Source organism: Anser cygnoides, chromosome 1 (assembly GCF_040182565.1).
Source record: "Anser cygnoides isolate HZ-2024a breed goose chromosome 1, Taihu_goose_T2T_genome, whole genome shotgun sequence".
NCBI classification, from domain to species: domain Eukaryota; kingdom Metazoa; phylum Chordata; class Aves; order Anseriformes; family Anatidae; genus Anser; species Anser cygnoides.
The window spans coordinates 56208436-56229197 of record NC_089873.1 but is presented as its reverse complement, the minus strand read 5'-3'; the positions used below and the strand labels follow the sequence as shown (position 1 = coordinate 56229197).

Below are 20762 nucleotides of genomic sequence, written 5' to 3'. Positions count from 1 at the left end.
TTCCTGCCGCTGTGTGTCACACATTCACACCCTGTGGGGCTGCTAATGCAGTGCTAACAGCTTGCCACTTCGAAAGCTGTCAGCATTTTCACAGGGGGGAAAAATACCCAGACAGCAGGATGGTCCTCAGGGGCCTGCGGCAGGATCACTTCCAATTCTGTTTTCTGGGGATCAGGCAGAGCGGAACATGGTAAAGACATTTCTGCGGCACATCTCTGCAAAATTGTCTTCTTCTCATGGCAGTAGCTGAAGGATTCACCTCTTTAGACCATCTTCTCCCCCCCTCCCCCAAGCCTGCTGTGCTTATTGTAGCTAACACATCTTTCCTCCTTTCTTAAACATGGACATGGCTGTGTAAGCGCCCAGCCATCTGTGCGGTGGATCTACCAACCATCTCCCCCTGAAAACTCAGTTTGAGCTTAGTCCTCCTTGCCTGAATTTTGGAGCTGACCCCAAACCTGCTGAAGTCGGTGGGGTATGTGTCACCACAAAGGGCTTCTGATGGTATACTCACTGTTGAGTTGTCCAGACAAACCTTTTTACAAACAGCCCCTTTCTGTGCCCTGGCCTCAATACCACCTGCCTACACAGTGCTCTGGCTGCCCTGGGCTGCTTCCTGGCACTTGACAGCCTTGGAAGTGAGCTACCCCCTCTTTTAGGTGCCTGAGTGCCTTGGGGAAGGGAGTCGGAAGGGGACGAAAGGTCTATTGGTCCCAACAAAGCTTTGCCTAGTCCTCTGTTTAGAAAAGCTGTTGATCCTTTCCCCCCACCCCAAAGGACAATAAAACACCATAGATTCCGTAGTATTTCTTTTATTTTCCAAGAGGAAAAAGGGGTGTTTTTATTTTTATTCGTATTCATCTTAGCAGCAAGAATAATTGAGAAGCTTATGGAGATCTACATAGGGACAGGAGAGCCATCAGTGCAACTAGGATCCATGGCCTATGTAAAATAGCAATTTGCCCATCAGGGCAAGGGATTCATTGTCTCTTTTTGAAGTTCATCTGCAAAGAGTCTCAAAGCACAGCAAATATCTGGGCAAGCCTTGTACTTGCTTATCTGGGATGCTGTGGGGCTTTCTTTGCCTGCTGTCTTCTGAAGACAATGGAGCAGTTCATGTCTTGAGGCAGGTGAAGAAGCGGATGAGAAGAGGGTTATAGCTGCCCCAGCTCTCTCAGCTGCAGGCAAGCTCAAGTACTTTGAGCAACTCTTCTGAGGTGAAATCCAAAGCAGTGGGTGCTCCCATAGCTGAGATTTCTAATGACATTCAAGCTGCACAATGCAAGGTCAGGTAACAGTGTGGGACTGGGACAAAGCAGAAGATCCATGTTTCTACAGGTAGAGGTAGGGAAGAATTAGCTCCGGGTGATACTCAGAGAAATGCCAAAAGTACCAACAAGTTTGATATCCTTGAAATTTTTTGATGTAAAAACTCTTAGAAGAAAGATCTTTAGCACAGGATTGGTATTTTCCCACTTCCGAATAGTCCAGAAATATAGCGAGAGAACAGACGGACTGTACAGATGTTGAACGCAGGAATGGATGGAAGCAGAACAGCACGCCTTGCTTTGTCTTACTACTTTTCTTCTGTGGTGTTTTGCTGTTTCTGAACATAGGTCAGCAAATGCAGAAGAAGAAGAAAAAAAAAGTAGTCTTTTCAATCCTTATTTTTTTGTGAGTGGATTGAGGTTTTCTTTTCAGCAAAGGTGCTGATTTCTGAGTTACTTTTCTGGGCTCATTTACCACATCTTTGCCGCTAAATAGGCAATGGTTTCCCTTGAGCAATGGAAGGAATAGGCAGCACCATTGCAATGTTTTCCACTAATACAGGATGTGGGATGAACTATTCTGCAATCAGCTTATCACAGTCAAATAACTGTATTTTGCCAACAGGGCAGAGAGGCTTTCGATTTCATGAAAAATATTGCAGCAAGAATGGGAAATTGTGTGCATTCTTTTTACTGCCATCATCAGACCTAGGGGGAAAAGTGGGGGGGAGGGGGGGGAGAAGGGGATTTCCCCAGTATTTTTAACCCAATAATGGGGATTTCTTTTTACACGGCACTGCTTAGACAGCTGACACAGTTCTGGCTCTGAGCTAACCTTAGAGATCTGAGTCTAAAGCTGGTCTAAGCAGTTCAGAATGTACTCTGATTAAAACCCAAAATGGGGACATTCAGAAAAAAAAAAAACAAAAAAAACCACCCTTGGTCAGGCAGGAGATGTCTTCATTTTGTCATCAGCCTCAGCACTCACTGGCCTGAACGAAATCCCATATCCACCTCTTTGGGCATTTCTCCCTCCCTTGAGACATTTGTAGGCTGGAACAAGGCAAATGGAATATGTGGCTGCTCAGCCTCAAAGCTGGGTGCTGTTATCACACCAAGATGCAGAGCATTGAAGTGCCAGCACAGCCTCTTACAGGGAGCTGGGGAGGAAAAAAAAATGCTAGTGAGATTTGGGATGGCACCTCAGCAGTGTGGGAAAGGGCTTCTATGCTACCAGATACAGTAATAGCAGAGAAACAGATTCAGTGATGATGGTGAGTCCTTGTTGTTCTGTATGCCTACGAATCCCGTTTCTTTGTCTCTATTAGGTGGTAGCCACTTAAAAGCTTTAATGTACCTTTATTATTCTCCATGCATTGCTTTACTAATCACTAGCCCGGTTTTCCATGCAAAATGTCCTCTCATTTGCAGTGGTCTGTTTCACTGATGTTTTATCCTTGGGACTAGTGATACCATGGTAGTTATCCATGAATTTACGCCTTGTCCGGCCTATTCCTTTTCTGGTTTTGCATCCCTCTTGAGTAACTTTGTTCTTCAGCCTCATTAAAGAACAGTTCTAATGGGTTTGATACTGAAAGCTACATTCATGCTCTGAATAGAAAAAATGTCCACTTAGTCTTCGTTGCCGAGAAGGCCTTTCCCACCTGTAGATTTCCCCCAGGCAGATCCTAGACAGAGCAATGGTTGTATTGGCTTTGGAGGTCCCTCAGAGAAAGATAGGCACCAGTGTTTGGGATCTGGCTGGGGAAGGCAGTTCTGCAGGGATTCTCATCGTGTGCTTGCCTTACAGATGTAGGTTGAGAAAGGGAAGGGGTAACGTGTGCTGCTGGAGCGGTGGGATCAGTCGGAAGGCCTGCCTTCGCACTCCCCTCCATAACGCTGGCGGTGTTGCTGTCATGCTGGCCTGGTGGGTCAGGAAAGTCTTTGTCCAGCTGGCACAGAGCCTCAGCAGGTTGTAAAGGAACTTTGTCAATCACTTTCTCATCCTGCCTCAGAACTGGTGTCGGTGGGTTGCTTTCGCTTGATGGGAAAGCCCCTGAAATAGCCACAGGCCGCTGGGCTTCACCTTGTGTCTCTGTCACAAAGGAACCATTTTGGAAGCCCTGTATCCCCTTGAAACAGTGAAGGAAGTTGTGGGACAACATGGGCATGTCCTCTGCCAGTGTGCAGAGGTCTGGGGAGGGGAGAGCATGGTAAGACTCGCTGTCCTCACTGCCACTGCTCTCCTGGGTGAAAGGCTCGTACGTGAAGTAGACCTGACAGGGCTCGATCTCAAAGGAGTTGGGAAGGTGGAAGAAGAAGTAGCCTTGGTTGGTGAAGCAGCTGGACACAGAATGCCCACTGGTTTCTGAGGGAGGATCAGGAGTCAGGGGTCCCTTGGAAAGCAGAAGCTGGGATTCCTGGTCATTCTTCTGCATCACCTCCAGCACAGAAATTTCTGGGGTTATGCTGTTCACGCAGTACGAAGATGAGGAGAATGGGGAGGAGAGCCATTTCTGATGGGGAAAAAACACAGGAGAGAGACTGTTATGGTCAAAGTATAGCACGGTGAGGAACAAAAGGCCTCCCCCCTTGAGCACCCACACCAATTAAGTGGCCATTTCTCTGGTCAAGCAAGAGTTGCTGGAGTTGTGGGAGGGAAATTCATATCCATGATGTCTCATCTGCAGGGTTTCAGAGGGAGTATATCTTTCTGTCACTTTAAAATCAAGCGCAGATATTGCAAACCTGTGTTATGAGATTTTTGAGTGGGGAACGGAGGATGGAGGATTGAAGTGAAAGGAAGAAAAAGAAAAAGAAAAAGAAAAAGAAAAAGAAAAAGAAAAAGAAAAAGAAAAAGAAAAAAGAAAAAGAAAAAGAAAAAGAAAAAGAAAAAGAAAAAGAAAAAGAAAAAGAAAAAGAAAAAAAAGGAAGAGGAAGAGGAAGTGGAAGAGGAAGAGGAAGAGGAAGAGAGGAAAGGAAAAAGAAAAGGAAAAGGAAAAGGAAAAGGGAAAGGGAAAGGGAAAGGGAAAGGGAAAGGGAAAGGGAAAGGGAAAGGGAAAGGGAAAGGGAAAGGGAAAGCGAAAGGGAAAGGGAAAGGGGGAAGGAAAAGAGGAAAAGGAAAAGGAAAAGGAAAAGGAAAAGGAAAAGGAAAAAGAAAAGGAAAAGGAAAAGGAAAAGGAAAAGGAAAAGGAAAAGGAAAAGAGGAAAAGGAAAAGGAAAAGGAAAAGGAAAAGAGGAAAAGGAAAAGAGGAAAAGGAAAAGGAAAAGGAAAAGGAAAAGGAAAAGGAAAAGGAAAAGGAAAAGGAAAAGGAAAGGAAAAGGAAAAGGAAAAGGAAAAGGAAAAGGAAAAGGAAAAGGAAAAGAAAAGAAAAAGAAAAAGAAAAAGAAAAAGAAAAAGAAAAAGAAAAAGAAAAAGAAAAAGAAAAAGAAAAAGAAAAAGAAAAAGAAAAAGAAAAAGAAAAAGAAAAAGAAAAAGAAAAAGAAAAAGAAAAAGAAAAAGAAAAAGAAAAAGAAAAAGAAAAGGAAGAAGAAAAGGAAAAAGGTGGGTCTCATGCAATCTATTCCTAGCTGCTGAACCAGTGTCTGATACACCTACATGACTGCATGCAGCTTTCTGCTCTTCCAAGCCCCTCATGCCTGAATTTCCACACTCACTGCAAGTTACAGCCTGCAGCATGTCATTATCCTTAAAAATACACTGGTTTTGATAATATCCAACTTAATTTCATTTATGGCCAGTAAAGCATTTTTTGTAGTTCTTTTTACACTAGGAAAGTGTCTCCAGTGCCCGCTGCACCTCCCTCCCCCACACTCTTCCCCCGTAGGTTTAGCTTTCAAAGGCTTTTTGCACTAAGGTTTTTCCAAAGCTTTGCTGTCCTCTGGACTCTCTGCAGCTTGTCTCCACCCTTCTTGAAGCAAAATGTCCCTTGGGATCACCTCCCACGTCTTGCATCTGACGCTCCCTTTAATACTGCACAGAATGGTAATTGTCTTCTTGCAGCTGCCCATACTCAAAGAGAGACTGGGGAAGGGAGAAAGAGGGGGTGGAGAAGGAAGGGAAAAAGAAAGAAGAACACAGAAAATAGCTAAGTGTCACCCAAAGTGATAGTAATTAGCAATAGGAGAGGAGGTAGGGCTCACAGCCAGAAGGGGACCACAGCAGGAAATCTGGGCAGTCTAGGGAAGGTGGGGAGGGACAGAAGCAGGGTGGAAGGGGATCTGAGAGGCCAAGGTCCCTCCCACAGGTCCTTTTCATTCTCTCAAGTTCTCCTGTCAGGGGAGTAGTTTGCTGAGGTTTGCGTGGTTTGCCGTTTCTCGGTTCTGAAATTAGAATGTATCAGCCGAGTGTCAGGTTTTAGGTCAAAAAATAAAACTTGAGCAGAGAACCCAGCAGCTGGTGCTACAGGCACATGAGTTGCATGCGCACATGTAGGTCTGAGGACCTGGTGTCTGCCCCAGGCATGTACAGCTAGACCCTCCTTTCCCTCATTTCTCCCTAATAACCACTTGAATCCGTCCCCAGCCCCATACCTGAATGTCACCTCCGTGAACAGAGACGAGTGGGGGAAAGAATTTCTCGGGGTCTGGGATGTGAATCTTCAGAATCTTCTTAAACCTTGAGAAGAGAGGAGATTGAGAAATGAAACAGGGCCTGATCCTGACCTCTCTCAGACTGTGATGGGAATAAGAGAGAGCATCACAGCTCATGGTAGCAGGGGAAAGGTAAAGTAAAAACAAGCCTGAGGACCCTCCTTGCTCTTGAGTGGCCTGAAATGCAGTGGCTAAGAGATGAGAGATAGAGATGAGCCAGATAAACCTGATTTTGGAAAATACACTCCTCTCAGCCTTTTTCCTGGGGAAGAACAACCAACAGTTCACAGCCTTCCCTAACTTGGTGGTCACCTTAGCTGCTCCATTTCCCCCTGCTCGATGATAGGTCTGGGCAGCTCTCCCTTGTTTCCAAGGTCCAGCTGCTGCGAACTGCCCCCTCTTGGTTTTGCTGCCCCCACAAAGACTCAGAGGACCCCATGGTGTGAGCAGGACCATCACTGGCAAAACTGTGTCACCACCATCTCTCCTGTTAGCAGGATACTCTGCGGTACAGCTAGTACTTACTGGACATGCAAACCTATCTGAGCATGTCAAGCACCAGCCCAGTGACCTCCGCTTTACTGGAACCAGTGTGTTGTCATCCTGAGGCAGCATGAAGTGATCTCATCTGCTCCTCAGTCCCTCAGAGAGGTCGGTTGATCCCGTCAGCTCTTTGCAGAAGCTTTGCTGTGGGATGCTCTGAGGAGAGACCCTCCTGACCTCTGGAGGCAATCAATGTACTCTCTGAAGCATAAGAATTTGCTAGTTCTTGCATATAAACTATTTTACATCACTGCAGATGCTATTTTTATTCGTGCATGTCTAATCCTTCCTTGCATCTTACCTCAGCATTATCCTCCATCCAATCTCACAGGTTAACTACACTCTGTGGAGAATGGAGGCCTTTTTATCTCTTGGTTTGCCATATAGCTAGCACTTCCTCACCTTTGTGTTATGACTCAAGGTAAAACAGTGACTTTCTCAGTATCCACCTTCTGTTAATATGCTTCTCCTTCTTTCCTTCCAAAGAAGCCATCCCAGCCTCTGCTGCCTTCTTCCCTGAGAACATTTCTGCCACCAACACCAGTGACCTGCTTCTCCATCCCTGTCCTGAGATGAGAAAATCTGAAGCCATTTCTAACCTCACCATGCTGACAGGTCGCTCTCTGGATTACTGCACTGGGTAACCTTGTGAGACACTTTCAGTCCTGACTAGAAGCTGTGTATGCTGGCAAAAAGAAGAGATCTTTAAAGCATCACATAGATGTTTACCAGCATGTGATGAGACACTTTAGGAGAAGAACTGTATTCCTCACTCAGGAGTTTGCCTGCAGATCAAATACTACTCATCCTCACTGAGCTCTTTCTGGAGTATTTAAGAAGGTCATGGTACTTAGGCTTCCTTTGTCCTCTCTTCTGAGAGAGTGCCCAGCTCAGTAACCTATTTTTTGAGAGGTGATTTTGGTGCATCCCTGCCAGGGAAAACCGCTGTAACCCATGGGCAAAAGAAGTACCAAGGCATCTGTTTTGAAGCCAGCCAGACCGTGGCACTGGGTCTCAGGAGTATGGCACAATATGATGACAGTGTTAACACAACATCATCTTGGGTGGCTATATATCTACTCAGACAAATGTCAGCCTTGAAAGCTTGGGTTATGAACTGTATATTTGAGTCCCTCTGTATGCTCTGTAATGCCAAATACAAAATAAACCAGGTTATGAGAAGACACACAATATACAGGAGAGCAACAAAGAGGAAAACTTGACACTCATTTACCATTTCAGGGTCCGTAAGTTAATAAGGAAGGCAGTCCCAAGGATCACGAAGATGCATGTGCTCACTATAAGAGCTGGCAGAACCGGCCGGGTTGTTTCTGCAAGATGAGAGAGAGAGGGAGTTGCTATAAAAAATTAGCCAGGATTTTGGAGGTAGGATCTTCAACTTTTCCATGTCTGTTCAAACTGATCATGTTATTATAATATGCTGTTAATTATAATAATATAATTAATATAATATAATACACAGGTCAGATAAAGGAGTTAATCTCTGTTGTGTAGGATGCCTTTGAACTGAAATGAGTTTGAGTCTTCTTGGCATGGTTTAATAGATAATTCTTGCTAAACAGCTGTAATTCCCTGTCCCTAACAGCAACACAGCTAGGGTTTACCACAGATGAGGTGCCACATTGTACTGGTAGAAGCGTCCAGCATCCTGCCTCATTGCAAAAGAAAGGGAGTCCTAAAATCAGCTTAACTGGGCTTGGGGAATTGGAACAGCATTGTAAGTCAGTGGGGAGGTAGAGTCATGGGGTTCATGGGACTGGGTTAGAGGGCAGCAGGGCCAAGGATGGAGAAGGTTAGGGGTCGAGGGACTAGCCTCTTTATTTGGACAGGTGGAGGAAAATTTTAGGAGGCTAGGGAGGTTTACAGCTTTCTGCCACATGGTGGTTTTGGTACCTGGATTGTAGAGTTAGGAGAAAGAGACTGAATTTCCTCATTGAAAGCTCTGCCAGCTCTCCTCAAGCTTTTCTGGAACCATCTTAAACTTTGTTAATCTGTCTCTTACACACATCTCCCCAGGGCACCTTTGCTTGGTCTTGCTGTTCTGGTGCCTGTCTCCTCTGCCTGCCACCCCCATTTCCCTTCATCCGTAGTGCCCCTTCGTCTGGGCCTGCAGGGCTCGTTTGGAGTAGTGGTAAGGGAGCAGAAAGAGATAAATGAGATAGTTGTAGAGAGTCCTGTCTTTGCCTGTCCTTGGGATGCTACCAAGATCACTTTGTCTCCTCTGCCTCTGGTACCCTGGTTATCTTTGGGTCTTGGTTGCTGTGACAACCGGCTGCGGCTGTATCCTGTTCATTGACATCACGCACTGTCAGAATTTGATCGCCACAGCAACACAGTGCCCTTTCTAAACATAGCTCCTCTGTTTATACCAGTGCTGGGCACAACAGGGAGGGACCGGGCAGGGGCAGAGTGGGGGTGATGCAAGGGGAATAACCTCTAGCTACTTATGTTCTGGAAAAGATGTGACGGAGCGCACAGCCCGTAATTCACAGAAAAGACTCGCTCAGGTCACTATATTTCAAGGATGCAGGTGCCCTCCATGCCGTGGCTCATGGTAACGACTGGTGCATATATCATCAGTGCTTTTTGGAAGTGACTTACACACATGTAAGTCTCTTTCATTCTCCCCAAGACTTTCCTTCCTAGGCTCTGGTTTCATTGCATTTCACTGATCAATGGCTCCACTGAACTGGTCCTGATTTACACCTTGTGGATTTTGCCTGGCCTCTGAAAGTCAGAGGGGCTGCTGCTCTTTACTCCATTGGAGCCAGGGGTTCTTTGTCCTTAAGCCCTGTTGAGCCAGCCTGACCTAACAGATTAGGAGGGACAGATTGTTTCTTTTTTTTTTTTTTATTGCTCTTCAGTTAACACAATCCTCCCTACCCATCTTCCTCCAGCTTCCCAGCCTGCTTTGGTCCTTCTGCTTTGTTTTCTCTGAGTTCCCTCTTTTCCCTCCGTGTCAGACTGATTGACTCTGATCCTTACCGTCAGCGTCTGTCTTCCACAGTATTGTCTTGCTCCAGTCACTCCACACGCCTTTGTAGGTACTTGAGTTACTTGGCTTTGCACGGACAGCTGCCTCATATTTCAAGTTGGGGGACAGTCCCTCAAATACCACCCACATCTGGTCCTGCTTAATGCAGAGGGTCTTGGCTTTCTGGAAGAAGGGCAAAAATAGAGCATCATCAACATCCTGCCGTGGCTCACAGCATCATATATCAATCCTTTCCCAGGCCCTCTGAGAGGACCTGTCTCAGATCCCTCCATTTTGTGCATTGTTTTGTCACACTGGAGGATAAATCTTCTTCATTTTGTACTTCTCATCCTTTTCAGGTCTACCCTGGAGCTATCTAGATTTCTTTTGTGACAGCACTAAATAAAATAGGGTTCTCGTCTGCCTCCATGTCATCACCAAACGCTGGCAGCAGGTTATGCAGACAAAAAGGGGTGAGGAAGTAATTCCCTCTCCAGATTCACTAAAACTTTTTTCATTCTGAGGGGAGAATTCTGTAAGGAAGACCAGGATTCGAATAGTGACACGTCCCAGTGTCCCCGCTCCGTACTCACCTCCCAGGACTGACTTGTGGTTCTGTACCGCACTTGGTATTGCCGCTCCCCATCCAAGTAGTGAGAGGAAATATTCAGGCTCCATGATAAGTTGTAGCTGTTTTTAGCTTTGCTAACCAGTTGAAGATTTCCTGGAGGTCTCAGTTTTACTGGAAAGAGACAAAGAGCAGGAATGGCACCAACGCACTGTCCGTAACAAGGCTCCACTGGAAAAACACGTGTCAGTAGGGTTGGGGCTTCGGCTGAGCTCACAGACTCCAGCCATCCATGGCCAAGTGAGATGCTTAGAGAGTTCCCCCTCTCTGTGCCTCCTTCCTACCCGCTGTCACTGGTGACAAAAGGCCTGGGACTGCATTAAAGGCAGCTTGTCTGGTGAGCCTCCAGTGAGAGCGGCCACAGCAGTAAGTGCAATCCCACATGGCCATGCATCTTATCTTGTAGGGGTGATCCACGAGGCAATTGTATGGACAGGAAAGGATCATGGTTTGGGTGACAGCTTCTTTCCAGCTGCACTTTCAGAGAGCTACAGCCACAGGGGCTGGAGTTACATAGACTGCCTGGGGTGAACCTTCTCAACCCTTATGCCTCACATTCCAGCAGCTGCATTGGATTGCTCCTGAAGCCAGGTAAACATCCAGTGGAAGAATAACCCAAGCAGATATATATATATATATATATATATTTTTTTTTTCAGCTGGATTAGTGAGTTGAATCAATTCAGCAGGCTATTGCTTGCCAAAGCTGGCTTAAAGGAGGGGGGAACCACGTAGCTCGTAGGAGGGATGGAGCAGCAAGACTTTTCTTCTTCCTGCAGCACATATTTTTCAGAAGGTCAGCTGAGCTGACGTAGCCTGCTTGGAGCCTGAACTCCTAGGAGAAAGCACTGTCACTCAGCTGTGTCCCAGATACAGGACAGCATAGGAAGTGGCTGGCATGACACTGCACATTAAAGGTGCATGGCGCAGGAGTCAACGTGGCCCGTCTGTGCTAGTTGTAGCAGGGGACAACAAAAAGAGGTAAGACTAAAATCTGCTATGGGTGTTTCATGGTTGAGGATGGGGAGAAGAAACTGGGTGTCACCTTGTGGAGAAGCTTCAGAGACTGCAAGATGGAAGAGAACTCACTGTTTGCAAGTGGACTGAAGTCTTCCAATCGTGCAGGTGTAGACCCATTCTCTCCAATCCGGCAATGTACAGACATGTTAAGACGGTCTGCAGTAGTAAAGATTTGAGACTGCAAGGAAAATTTACCATTAGTGACGCTGAAGCCTCATCAATAACCATTCATATTTCTAAGTATTGCCTGCACATAAAGTGGTTTAGGAATACCTGACAATAAATATGGATGACACTTGTGGTTGAAAGGCATAAGCCTCAGTGGTGAGTAGAAGAAGCAAAGATTTATGCTTGATGTGGTTCGATTTTTTTTTGTTCACTGAAAAGCAGGGCACAAAATATTTTGGTATGCTATTTTAACAGAATTACTGCATGTGCTGATTAAGCAGGAAAGATGGTACTTTCAGCGAGTGACATTTATCGAGACAAAATATTTTGACTAAAATATTTCATGTTCATTTGTAAGGTTGAGATAATATTGAGATTAAATATTACTCGTGAAATGCCATGGAGTTACAATGAGTTGATATAACATGGTTCCACAATGATACTAAAGGGCCATGTACATCACAAAATATTAGATAAGAAATAGATCGATTAGCTTGATTAGAAAGAAAGGATTTTGACAGAATAGTTTTTAAATCTGTTTATGAATCCTGCAATTTGTCTTTGCACATAATATGTGAAAGTAAGAAAACTTGGCTGTTGTTAGAACTGGTTGTGACTATCCCAATAAGGAGAATTAGCTTTTTTCTTTTTCTTTTTTCCCCCTGAAAATACAGGAACTACAGCAATTTCTGAATATGACTGAGGGAAGTACCCAATAAGCCTGAAAAAAAAAAGGATTGATTTAAATAAAGAATAATAAGTAGGGGATTTGCATCACCATTGGCTTCACTGATGTGCTACTTTTGCATCTTGCATTTGACGCGATTAACCAGGTTCCTCAGTAATTAATAATTTGGAAAATGGTAATGACCTCTTCAAGGAAAATTGAGGTCCAGAGGTGACCTCAGAGATGATGATCGTGGCCATTCTTCCACAGAGGAAGGGATTAGGGCCAAACTCGGATAACGGTGATGGGGGACACCGCATATGATCCGTCTGTCCTGCACCTCTTCTGCATGTGTCAGGACAGCACGGCCCCACTCAAAATGAAGCCAGTCCCCATGCAGGGCAACATGCAACAAGTCCAAGCCCAGGAGTGGAGTCAAGGATTAGGTCTGGGCTTTTTATAGCACTCTTGGGTGTCATGATCTTTATTTGCCTCAAATTGAGAACCCAACCTTGTCATTAGCCAGGACATCCTAGATGAATTACTCACGTTACTGTTTTTGCTGAAGGTCTTGATGCATCTCCTCAGTTCTGTTGTGTGTTCTGCCTTAGGTAATTCACAATGTTCCTTGAATTTTTCGGGTAAGAAAATTGACCTGGATTTTAAGCAGGAGAACACCAGTGAGCTGGGAAGTCTGTTTTATAAGTAGTCAGATTTTATCCAACACTAAAGGCCTTTCAAAGCACATTGTATCCTACCTTACTTGCTGAGCAGGTTACAGCTAGGATGTAATCCCACTTTCCCTCCCTACTACATCACTCAGACAAGTTTTATGTGCTGGCACACGGAGAGTTAATGCATCCCAGCTTTTCAATGCCAGAGATGATAGAAGGTTTCCAAACCTCTGGCTACCTCCTCTGCTTCCTGTTGATATGGGAGACAGATGCCTGTTTCTAGGGTTTTACACATCTCTTTCAAGCCACTGACAGCCCTGTAGCATTGCAGTTGCCAGGTGAGTTGTATCTCTTGAACCAGGTCACATCCCAGCCAGCCAGGACCGTACCCCACACTTGGCAGTGCTGTGCCATGACCCCTCTTCCGCTCTGACAAGTGTGGCTGGACAGCCTAAGCTGAGACACCGCACAGGAGGTGGCAGGGTAGGAGAGCGTCCGTGTGGTTGCAGCTGAGGGGACAGCAGATTGGGCTGGCCACTCCAGCCACAGGATTAGACCAGACTTGCTGGTGTCTTTGCCTCAGGCTTTCCTAGAGGAGACGGCTGTAACCCTGCCCTCTTTGGGGGACAGTTGAAAGAGTTCTGGGGGGACTGAGAAAATTTGTTCTCCCATTGAGCAGTTTACTTCAATGGGAAGCAAAATAAACTGGACACACAAACCCTAGGTGTCCTAGAGCCCTGGTCAGCCAATGGCACAGTTACAGACCTGGCCCAAATTCCAGATCCAACCTTTTTGACTCAATCCCATAGGGCAAAGAAATGTTTGGCTGTCATTGGTCCATGTAGCAGACCCCAGAGCACATCTGCCAATCTCACCCCATTGGAGATGTCTCTGCTGATCGTCAGGAGCAACCCACCCACTGCCAGAACCACGCTGGGCCTCTTCTTACACCAGGCACCTGGGGACGCCCTGTGTAGACCAGTAACTCTTGACTCAAGATGTCACACATGGAGACCACAGAGAATCAGCCAGCATCCACTGTAGTTCTGGCCACACGCCTACTGCTCCTCTGGGAGATACTTGGGAGGGGAAAACATCACAGAGTGGGAGAGGTGAAAGGGCCAGGGTGGGCTACGGTAAAGGGAACGATATATTCCTTCACGTACTGTCGCTCAGTGTGCGACTTTCCTGTTACGTCCAGTCCCCTTGGCAATGGGCAGATGGCCCCTGTATAACTTCAATCCCACCTCCCTCTGTCCCTATCTCTACACACCCTCCTTTTGAGTTGAAAATACCCTTCAGTCCGGAGGGTAGCTACCAGGGAAGAAGGATCTTTGGAAAATGAAGCACAGACAACGCTACAGAGTTGAAAGATAAGCAGTTCTAGGCAGTTTGGGGCCCTTGGATGGCAAACACTGAGCTGTGGCCAGCATCTCTGTATCGATGGTGTATCTCAGTCCACCTGGGGTCAGACAGACTTCAAAGGCAAAGCCCTTGGCTGTGTGATTCCACTACACCTGGCCCAGGAAGGGGGATCCTACACTGATGTTAAGTGCTAAATTTTCCAGGACACTTTTCATTCAAAGTATCATCTTTCCTCAGCCTTTCTGGTCACCCACCTGGTAAAAAATGGTAGCTTTGATGAAATCTCCAGCTGGCACGGCGCATCGGCAAGGTCCCTGCCTGAGGTCCAGTCACAAAAGATTGCTGCCCGCGAGTCATACCAACAAGCGAGACTGGAGGTGCCTGCCAGCAGAGAAGAGATGGACAGCAACATGGCTGAATTAGCAATAACTTTAGACATTAACAATCACCCCAGACAATTCTGCCCCATCCCAAACTACAGACAGAGTCCTCAGCTGGATAGCTGTCTCCAAGTAAGAAAGGCAGAACCGCTCACTTCTTCAACTGCTCTATGTCCTTGGAGGTTGGTGTGCTTGTAAAAGATCTTTAATTATTGCAGCCTCCTCCAGTTGTATGTTACAACACGGTCATTGCACAACAACACACCACAGCCCAGGCACTCCATCTGACATCCCCCTGCTCATCCAGGTGAAGAGCATCACTTCTTACCTTGCGTAGAGACTGATGCCAGCAAGAGAGGCGTGAGGCTGAGCAGCCAGAGGTGGCACAGGAGCAGCAAGGAGGGATTCATCTGTACTGGGGACACACTGAAAGAGAGAAGACCCCCACTGCAACACAGCTCAGCAATGGAAGTTAAGAAGTTGTCATCCCATACAAGGTATCCGCTGTCAAAACTGGTGTCAATCTTCCAGGCTCAGAAACTCATATTCCTTCTCCTCTGCCTTTCCCTCAGCACCTCATTGCTCTCCTGCCTCGGGGTGCTTTGCTCAGCACTGAAACCATCCACAGTGCAACACAGACAGGCTGTTTGCAGAGGTAATGTCTTCTAGAAATGTGTGCGAGTGCACAGCCCTCCGCGTGTATTGTTTCAGGTTGCTTGCTGACTCAGGTAGAGAGTGCTATCGTGGTTGCACGCGGCTGGCGTTGCGAAGAGCTGCTTTTTTTGGTAAGCCATAGGGCTGAAATCACTAGGTGCTTGCTGCGTAAGAGGGCTCTCTGGCTTCAACTAACAGAAAAGTCAGTTTAGGAGGTAGATTTTGAATGGCTTGTTTGGGACTGGGGAAAAAGATAAAATTAGGGGGAAGTTTACCAAGTTCTGGAAAGGGAAAGCTTTACCATATCATGAAATATTAAAGTAATGCACAAATCACGCACCATCCTTGCCAAGTAGACCCCGCACTGCCTTGGATGGACATATGCTTTCAGGTATAGCAGAAAACTCACGCTTTGCAATTAGGTAGCTACAGCATCCCTCATTCCCCTCTGGCACCCAGAGAAACTCCTTGTCTTACAAAGCCCACCCAGCTGTGTGCTGTACTACACACACAGGGCTTATGGGCTTCTCAAGCGAGCCTCCCCCTCTCCCCATCCACCTGGACACCCGTACCTCGAGGTCTGCCTCTGCCCGCAGGAGAAGGGACCATCCTCACCTCTCAGGGAGCCTGCAGCACAGGCAGAGCTGGGGAGACCAAAGTAGAGACCCGCTGAACCCCGCTGAAGACTGCCGGGGGAGCGGGAGCGGAGGGTTTTTAAAGTGCTGGCATGAGGCATGATATCGATTCCCGTTGTGATAAAAGATTAGGTTCAGAGGAAGAAAAACAGGACGACAACGCATTCATAGAGAAAAGGGGAGAGAAAGAGAGAGAAAGCACCGACGTGGTTGTGAGATGTGGGGTTTGATTTGAGAGGACTGTGGAAAGACAGAGAGATAAATATATGCTCAGCCCTCCCCAACGGCAAGAATCAGTTTGTCAGACCGAAACTCCTTCCAAGACACTTCTCAGATCAGCCACCCCCGTGCGGGACAGGGCTGGCATCACCCCCTTTACCTTCCAGCTCCAGGCACCCGGCGCTCCAGGCGAAGGGGTCCCCACGGACGGGGCGATGGATGTAGGTGCTGGCTGCCAAACCAGGAGGGGAATGGGGAGAAAGGGAGAGGGGCTGGGGGGATCTTCACTCAGTGCATGTCCAGCTCCCGGCCAGCAGTTCTGGCAGGAGAGGGGCAGGTCTGCTGTGGAGCCGTTCCTCCTGTCTGCGCTCGACCTCTCTCTGTCTTCTCCCTCTCACCTTTGCACAGGAAGCTGCTGCTTGCTTGCCTTGTCAGACTGAGACGAGGCCCTGAAGTATCGAAAAGGCTAGCAAGGCCGAGAATAAAAAGCCCCAAACCACGTCCTACTTCCTGCTGGTAAAGCAATAGGTGCAGAAACAAGGGTGGAGGGATCAGGTGTTAGCTTGCAGTGCTCAGATATACTAGGGACCAGTCTGTAACTATTGCTGGGAAGCAAAAGAGAGAGAAGGACCTGTCCTCTCCAGACACTGTCGAGAGACCCATAGCTTCCTCTTTCAGATACCCAGACAGGCAGGTTCACTCTCAGGGTCTATACTCATGCACAGACCAATTTGAAACTGGGGTAGGAGTCATTCCGCCGTAGAAATGCTGTGGACCACTTTGTGAAAAACAGCTCGAGTCATTGACCTAAGCAACACCAGAATGAAACCAGCCTCCCCACCGGTGCCCCAGTTTCAGAGGATCCATCCTGGGTCAGAGCTTGAGTGGAACGAGGCCAGCGCTGCGGCTGAGAAGCTGGAGGCACAGCCCTCACACTTGCAGATGGTGTGACACCGCAGGGACAGCTGTCCCGCAGCGTGCCTACCCGGCCAAACACCCTGCTCGCCCCACAGAAGAAAGAACCCTTCCCTCTGACCTGACTATCTCGGCTAGTTCAGCCAGGCCGGTGCCTGCTTTACACGGCTTGTCCATTCAGCAGGCCGGAAAGGGTGCAAAAAATATGTCCACCTTCTTCTGAGGCTCAATGTGTCCTCACCTTCACAGACATAATCCCTCACAGTTCTCCATGCAACCTTTGATATTAGAAGATCCTTTCACGACAGGCATCTTCCCCCACACCCTTTGCCCTCCCCTCCCCAGGCAGCCTCCCCCACACAAATTCAAGTCCACAGCCCACCGGTTGCCCATTTCACAAGCAGGCTTGCACACACACATCTCCCCACACACCTCTCTTTTTCCATACACACAAAACGCTCTGAAAAGCAGCACTTCGCATTTCCTGTTTGGTCTGGGCTGTACAAAGATGGCCACTGGTGTGGGGCAGGAAGAGGCGAATCTCCTTTTATATACACTGTGGTCACCATGCTCTGCACTGCTCACCTTTCTCTCCTGCAGCACACAGCTCAAGGCCAAAGTTCAGGTCCAGTAGCAGGTCTTGTTGACCAAAAGCTGCAAGGGGCTAATCTCAGGCCCCAGGCTGTTCTTTTTTGAGGACTGTAAGAGCAAGAGGATGGGGCCTCCTGTAACAGCTAAGGGATCTTGGTTTCATGTGGTGGAAAAAGGGTGTGGGAGGAGGATGAGCTTTTAGTCACAGGCAGTCCAACCCAGAAAGTGGATTTCAGAAGATATCAGACCTCAAAAAGAGAGGGTGTCGAAGAAAAACAGTGATTTGAAACCATGTGTGGAGCCATTCTGAAGGAGGGTACAATGCTGGCCAAGGCCATTCCTGGCAGAGCCTTGCAGTTCAGGTTCCAACCCAGCATCAAGCACGCACTTAGAAAGGCAGAGGCCTGGAGCACAACACCTCTCTCCTCACCACGCGTGGCATGGTCCAGGGGTCTCAGAGGCATCGTTTGGATGTTCTTGCTAGCTATCTGAAAGCCAGCAAGTTACGGCCATTCTCTGTGAGGGAAACATGGGGAATCTGACGAGCCAGCCCCTGTCGAAGAGGAGCAAGGGTGAGGATGAGCTATACGTTCACCTGCCCTGGTCATCACAACGTACCAGTTGCACCTTGGAAGTTCCCACCAGGGTGGAGCTGTAATGGGCCATGAGTTGAAGGAGGGCCAAGGAATGGGTCTCAAGGTCCTGAGGCCTTGAGCTTCTCTTAGCATTTCTGTCAGCACCTGTTTAGATCATATTTGCCAGTCCCAGAGAAATGGCCTATGACCCTGCATGTCCCCAGGGTGTTGGAGACAGCTGTTGGGCCCCGTGGGCATGGATATATTCTTGGCGGGGGCTGTGAAGTTTGGGTGAAGGGGACTTGTTGCAGAGGTCTGTGCATGGGGCTTGGGCTGAAAGTGGGAGACAGGATAGGCTCTGTTGATAGTAGCAGTAGGAGCACTGATAGGAGTACTGCATTATAACTTTGTGTGTGGCACCTGCTCTCTTGTCTTGTCCTGAAACTGTTTCTTGGTTTCGAGGGCTTTTCTACTCCAAATCCTGGTACAAGAAGCTCCTGGCATGTATCACCAGGACACAGGCCGCAGTTCCCAGGAACTCTTAAAATGAGCACAACTTACTCTGGTGCAGAAGTCATCCGACGAAGCAATGAAGTGCTCTGTGAGTAACTTCTTGGTATCGCCAGCTCTGCAGCTGCAATGCAGTATTTGTATTAACCATCATTTTTCCCTTTTGTCCTTCAGACGGAGAAATCTGCACCTTCCTTCAGATGAGCGATCTCTCTGGGAAAGAAAGCACAAAGCACCCCTTTATTGCTCAGCTAATCAAGAAAAGAAAATCCCACTGATCTTCCCCCCGCCCCCTTCCCCAGCCCCCCCTCCCATTTTGATGTGTAAGAATCAGATGAGGCTGTTTGTGCACTATGGTACTTGAAATAGTGGAATAGTAAAATTTAACTTGTGACAGGTCACTAGTGCAGATGGGCAGATGCTACAGGTGAAAACAAGTATGGATCTGGTCAGCCAATTCACTGAAGGCTATGTTTTTCTAAATCTGGGTCTCTGCAATAGATTCTCAGGCAGATTTTTTTGGGTATCTAGTAAGGACTAATGACACATTGAAGACTTTCTCACTGAACGACATACGAGAGAGCCAGCTCTCCTCTATCCAGCCAGCTTTTCTTAGCGGCAGTAGGGGATATACCTCTTTGACAAGTGCAACTGGAGTTGATTGATTTTTTTTCAAAATTGTGGGGGAAGGAGGAATGGTCTGACAGATCAACTAACAGGCAGTCAAACACCCATGCATAAACACACAGACTGCCTTTAGTATGTTTAATTTCTGTCAGAAACACATTGAGAATATACTAAAGCAACAACTACGTAGAGTAAGACAGGGTTTCGCGTATGGGTAAGGTACCACATATGTATCCAGACCCCATCTAATACACATAAATACACTTGCTTTCAGCATGGTTTTTAGACTTGACTGCCCGGGACATTGCGCAACTTAGAACTTGGCACTTTTTATCTCCTTTACATCAACATTGTTAGGAATGGTGCCATTTGTAAGTTAAAAAGCCAAGCAAAACCACACTGTCAGCGACACATGCGAGGTGTTCTTGTGATTACCTTCCTGTCCTCATAATGGTGACTGAGGCATGCAAACTCACCCGTGAACTCTGCTGTGCAGTGTTAAAGCGGCAGGTAAAAGTGCGGAGTTGGAGGTTTGGTTAAAGGTGTTGTTTGGGTCAGATCAGTGTGTCAGAGGTAATGTAAGTTTTTTTAGCCCTCAAGGCTGGGGCAGGCTGATCTTTTTCCTCCCCTCTTGCTTTCATTAGAGAAGAGTGGTGCTGCTGAAACTTCTCATTTTCAGTTGCATGTCCACTGAGAGTCTCTTCAGGATGGCAAAGGTGAACAGGGGAACATTTTCACTAAGTACAGAGAGAGTGAAGAACTGTGAACGGCAAAAGTATGATGTGGTGTTGAATTATCCCGTGATTCATCAACACATTAGCTGTGTTCAGGCTGGACACATCCCTTCCCTTTGCCAAATCTCTGCTGGGGCTGGAGTCCCAGGTTAACTGGGATGCCATGCCTGTGGTTTACAACTCATCCAACTCACCAGGGATGAGCTCAGTGGAGGGCTCAGGAGACCCATCTCAGTGTCCTGTCCCCATGGCCCTCTGGAGTTGAGCAGTGAGAAGGGTTCAGAGCCAGCAGGAGGTGAGGGGATGAGGGCAGAGATGGCCCTGATGGCTGCCAAAGTTTGCTTTCTGCCAGGATACATTATGAACATCTCTAGACGCTTTTAAGGTTATTTTTGGTACTTTCCAAATAATGTTCTTTTAACTATAACCTTTACTTTGAATTTCCTGCCATACATATACATGTGCTTCTCAAAACTACAACATTGTATTACATCTGCCGTTATCTTCCCCTTAAATTGTGGTTCTACTCCGAAAAACGTCTGTTAAAATGGCTCTGCGGGGAACCGCTGTTTATTGTATCAGCGATCTCTTTATTGAATTTGTTCACATTACCAGTCTATAAGAGGCTTTGCTGTGTATCAAAATGGCAACTTTGGGCTGACATTAAAGCATCGAGCTCTTTTTGTTCCTCCTTCTCCAGCATCCCTAGGGATGCTGTTGCTATAGGCTAAATGCTGCCCTCAGGTTAATCTCTGTAACTGTGTTAAAGAGGAGAGGCACTTAAGCAACAGAATTTAAGTTCTGGGATCACATTCCACAACGGGGTCACCGTGCTGGCCAGCAAGTGTTAAGCCCACCTACACAGCAGACAATATTCCAGTGTTTCTTCCCTTCCAACTTCTGTCCCACAGAGACTAACCTGATAAATCTGCCTGATAAAAGCAGAAGACATCAAATATATACAGAGATGAACAAAATGTTCAGGAGCAGGGATTTTCATG

General features: G+C 47.1%; 1 protein-coding gene and 1 long non-coding RNA gene across 5 annotated transcripts; one reads left to right on the top strand and one right to left on the bottom strand.

The window, feature by feature from the left end:
* Positions 1-796: 796 nt before the first annotated feature.
* Positions 797-18238, bottom strand: IL2RB (interleukin 2 receptor subunit beta). 4 transcript variants are annotated; one of them, XM_066996664.1, is made up of 11 exons: positions 15970-18238; positions 15528-15599; positions 14630-14727; positions 14176-14302; positions 12432-12537; positions 11117-11225; positions 9993-10141; positions 9411-9582; positions 7639-7735; positions 5802-5886; positions 797-3784 (listed from the first exon to the last, which is right to left on the bottom strand). In XM_066996664.1, exons 3-11 carry the CDS (start codon positions 14709-14711, stop codon positions 2957-2959), a joined length of 1755 nt encoding a protein of 584 aa, XP_066852765.1. In that variant the 5' UTR covers positions 14712-14727; positions 15528-15599; positions 15970-18238; the 3' UTR covers positions 797-2956. The 4 variants fall into 4 exon arrangements, with proteins under 4 accessions (XP_066852765.1, XP_013036469.3, XP_066852754.1 ...); XM_013181015.3 differs by having other exon boundaries at positions 15528-18238; XM_066996653.1 differs by having other exon boundaries at positions 14630-15599.
* On the top strand, positions 8750-12541 carry LOC106035901 (uncharacterized). Its single transcript, XR_001207011.3, has 4 exons — positions 8750-9032; positions 10434-10618; positions 10807-11008; positions 11890-12541. It is a non-coding gene; the product is annotated as an uncharacterized lncRNA (long non-coding RNA).
* Positions 18239-20762: the final 2524 nt, after the last annotated feature.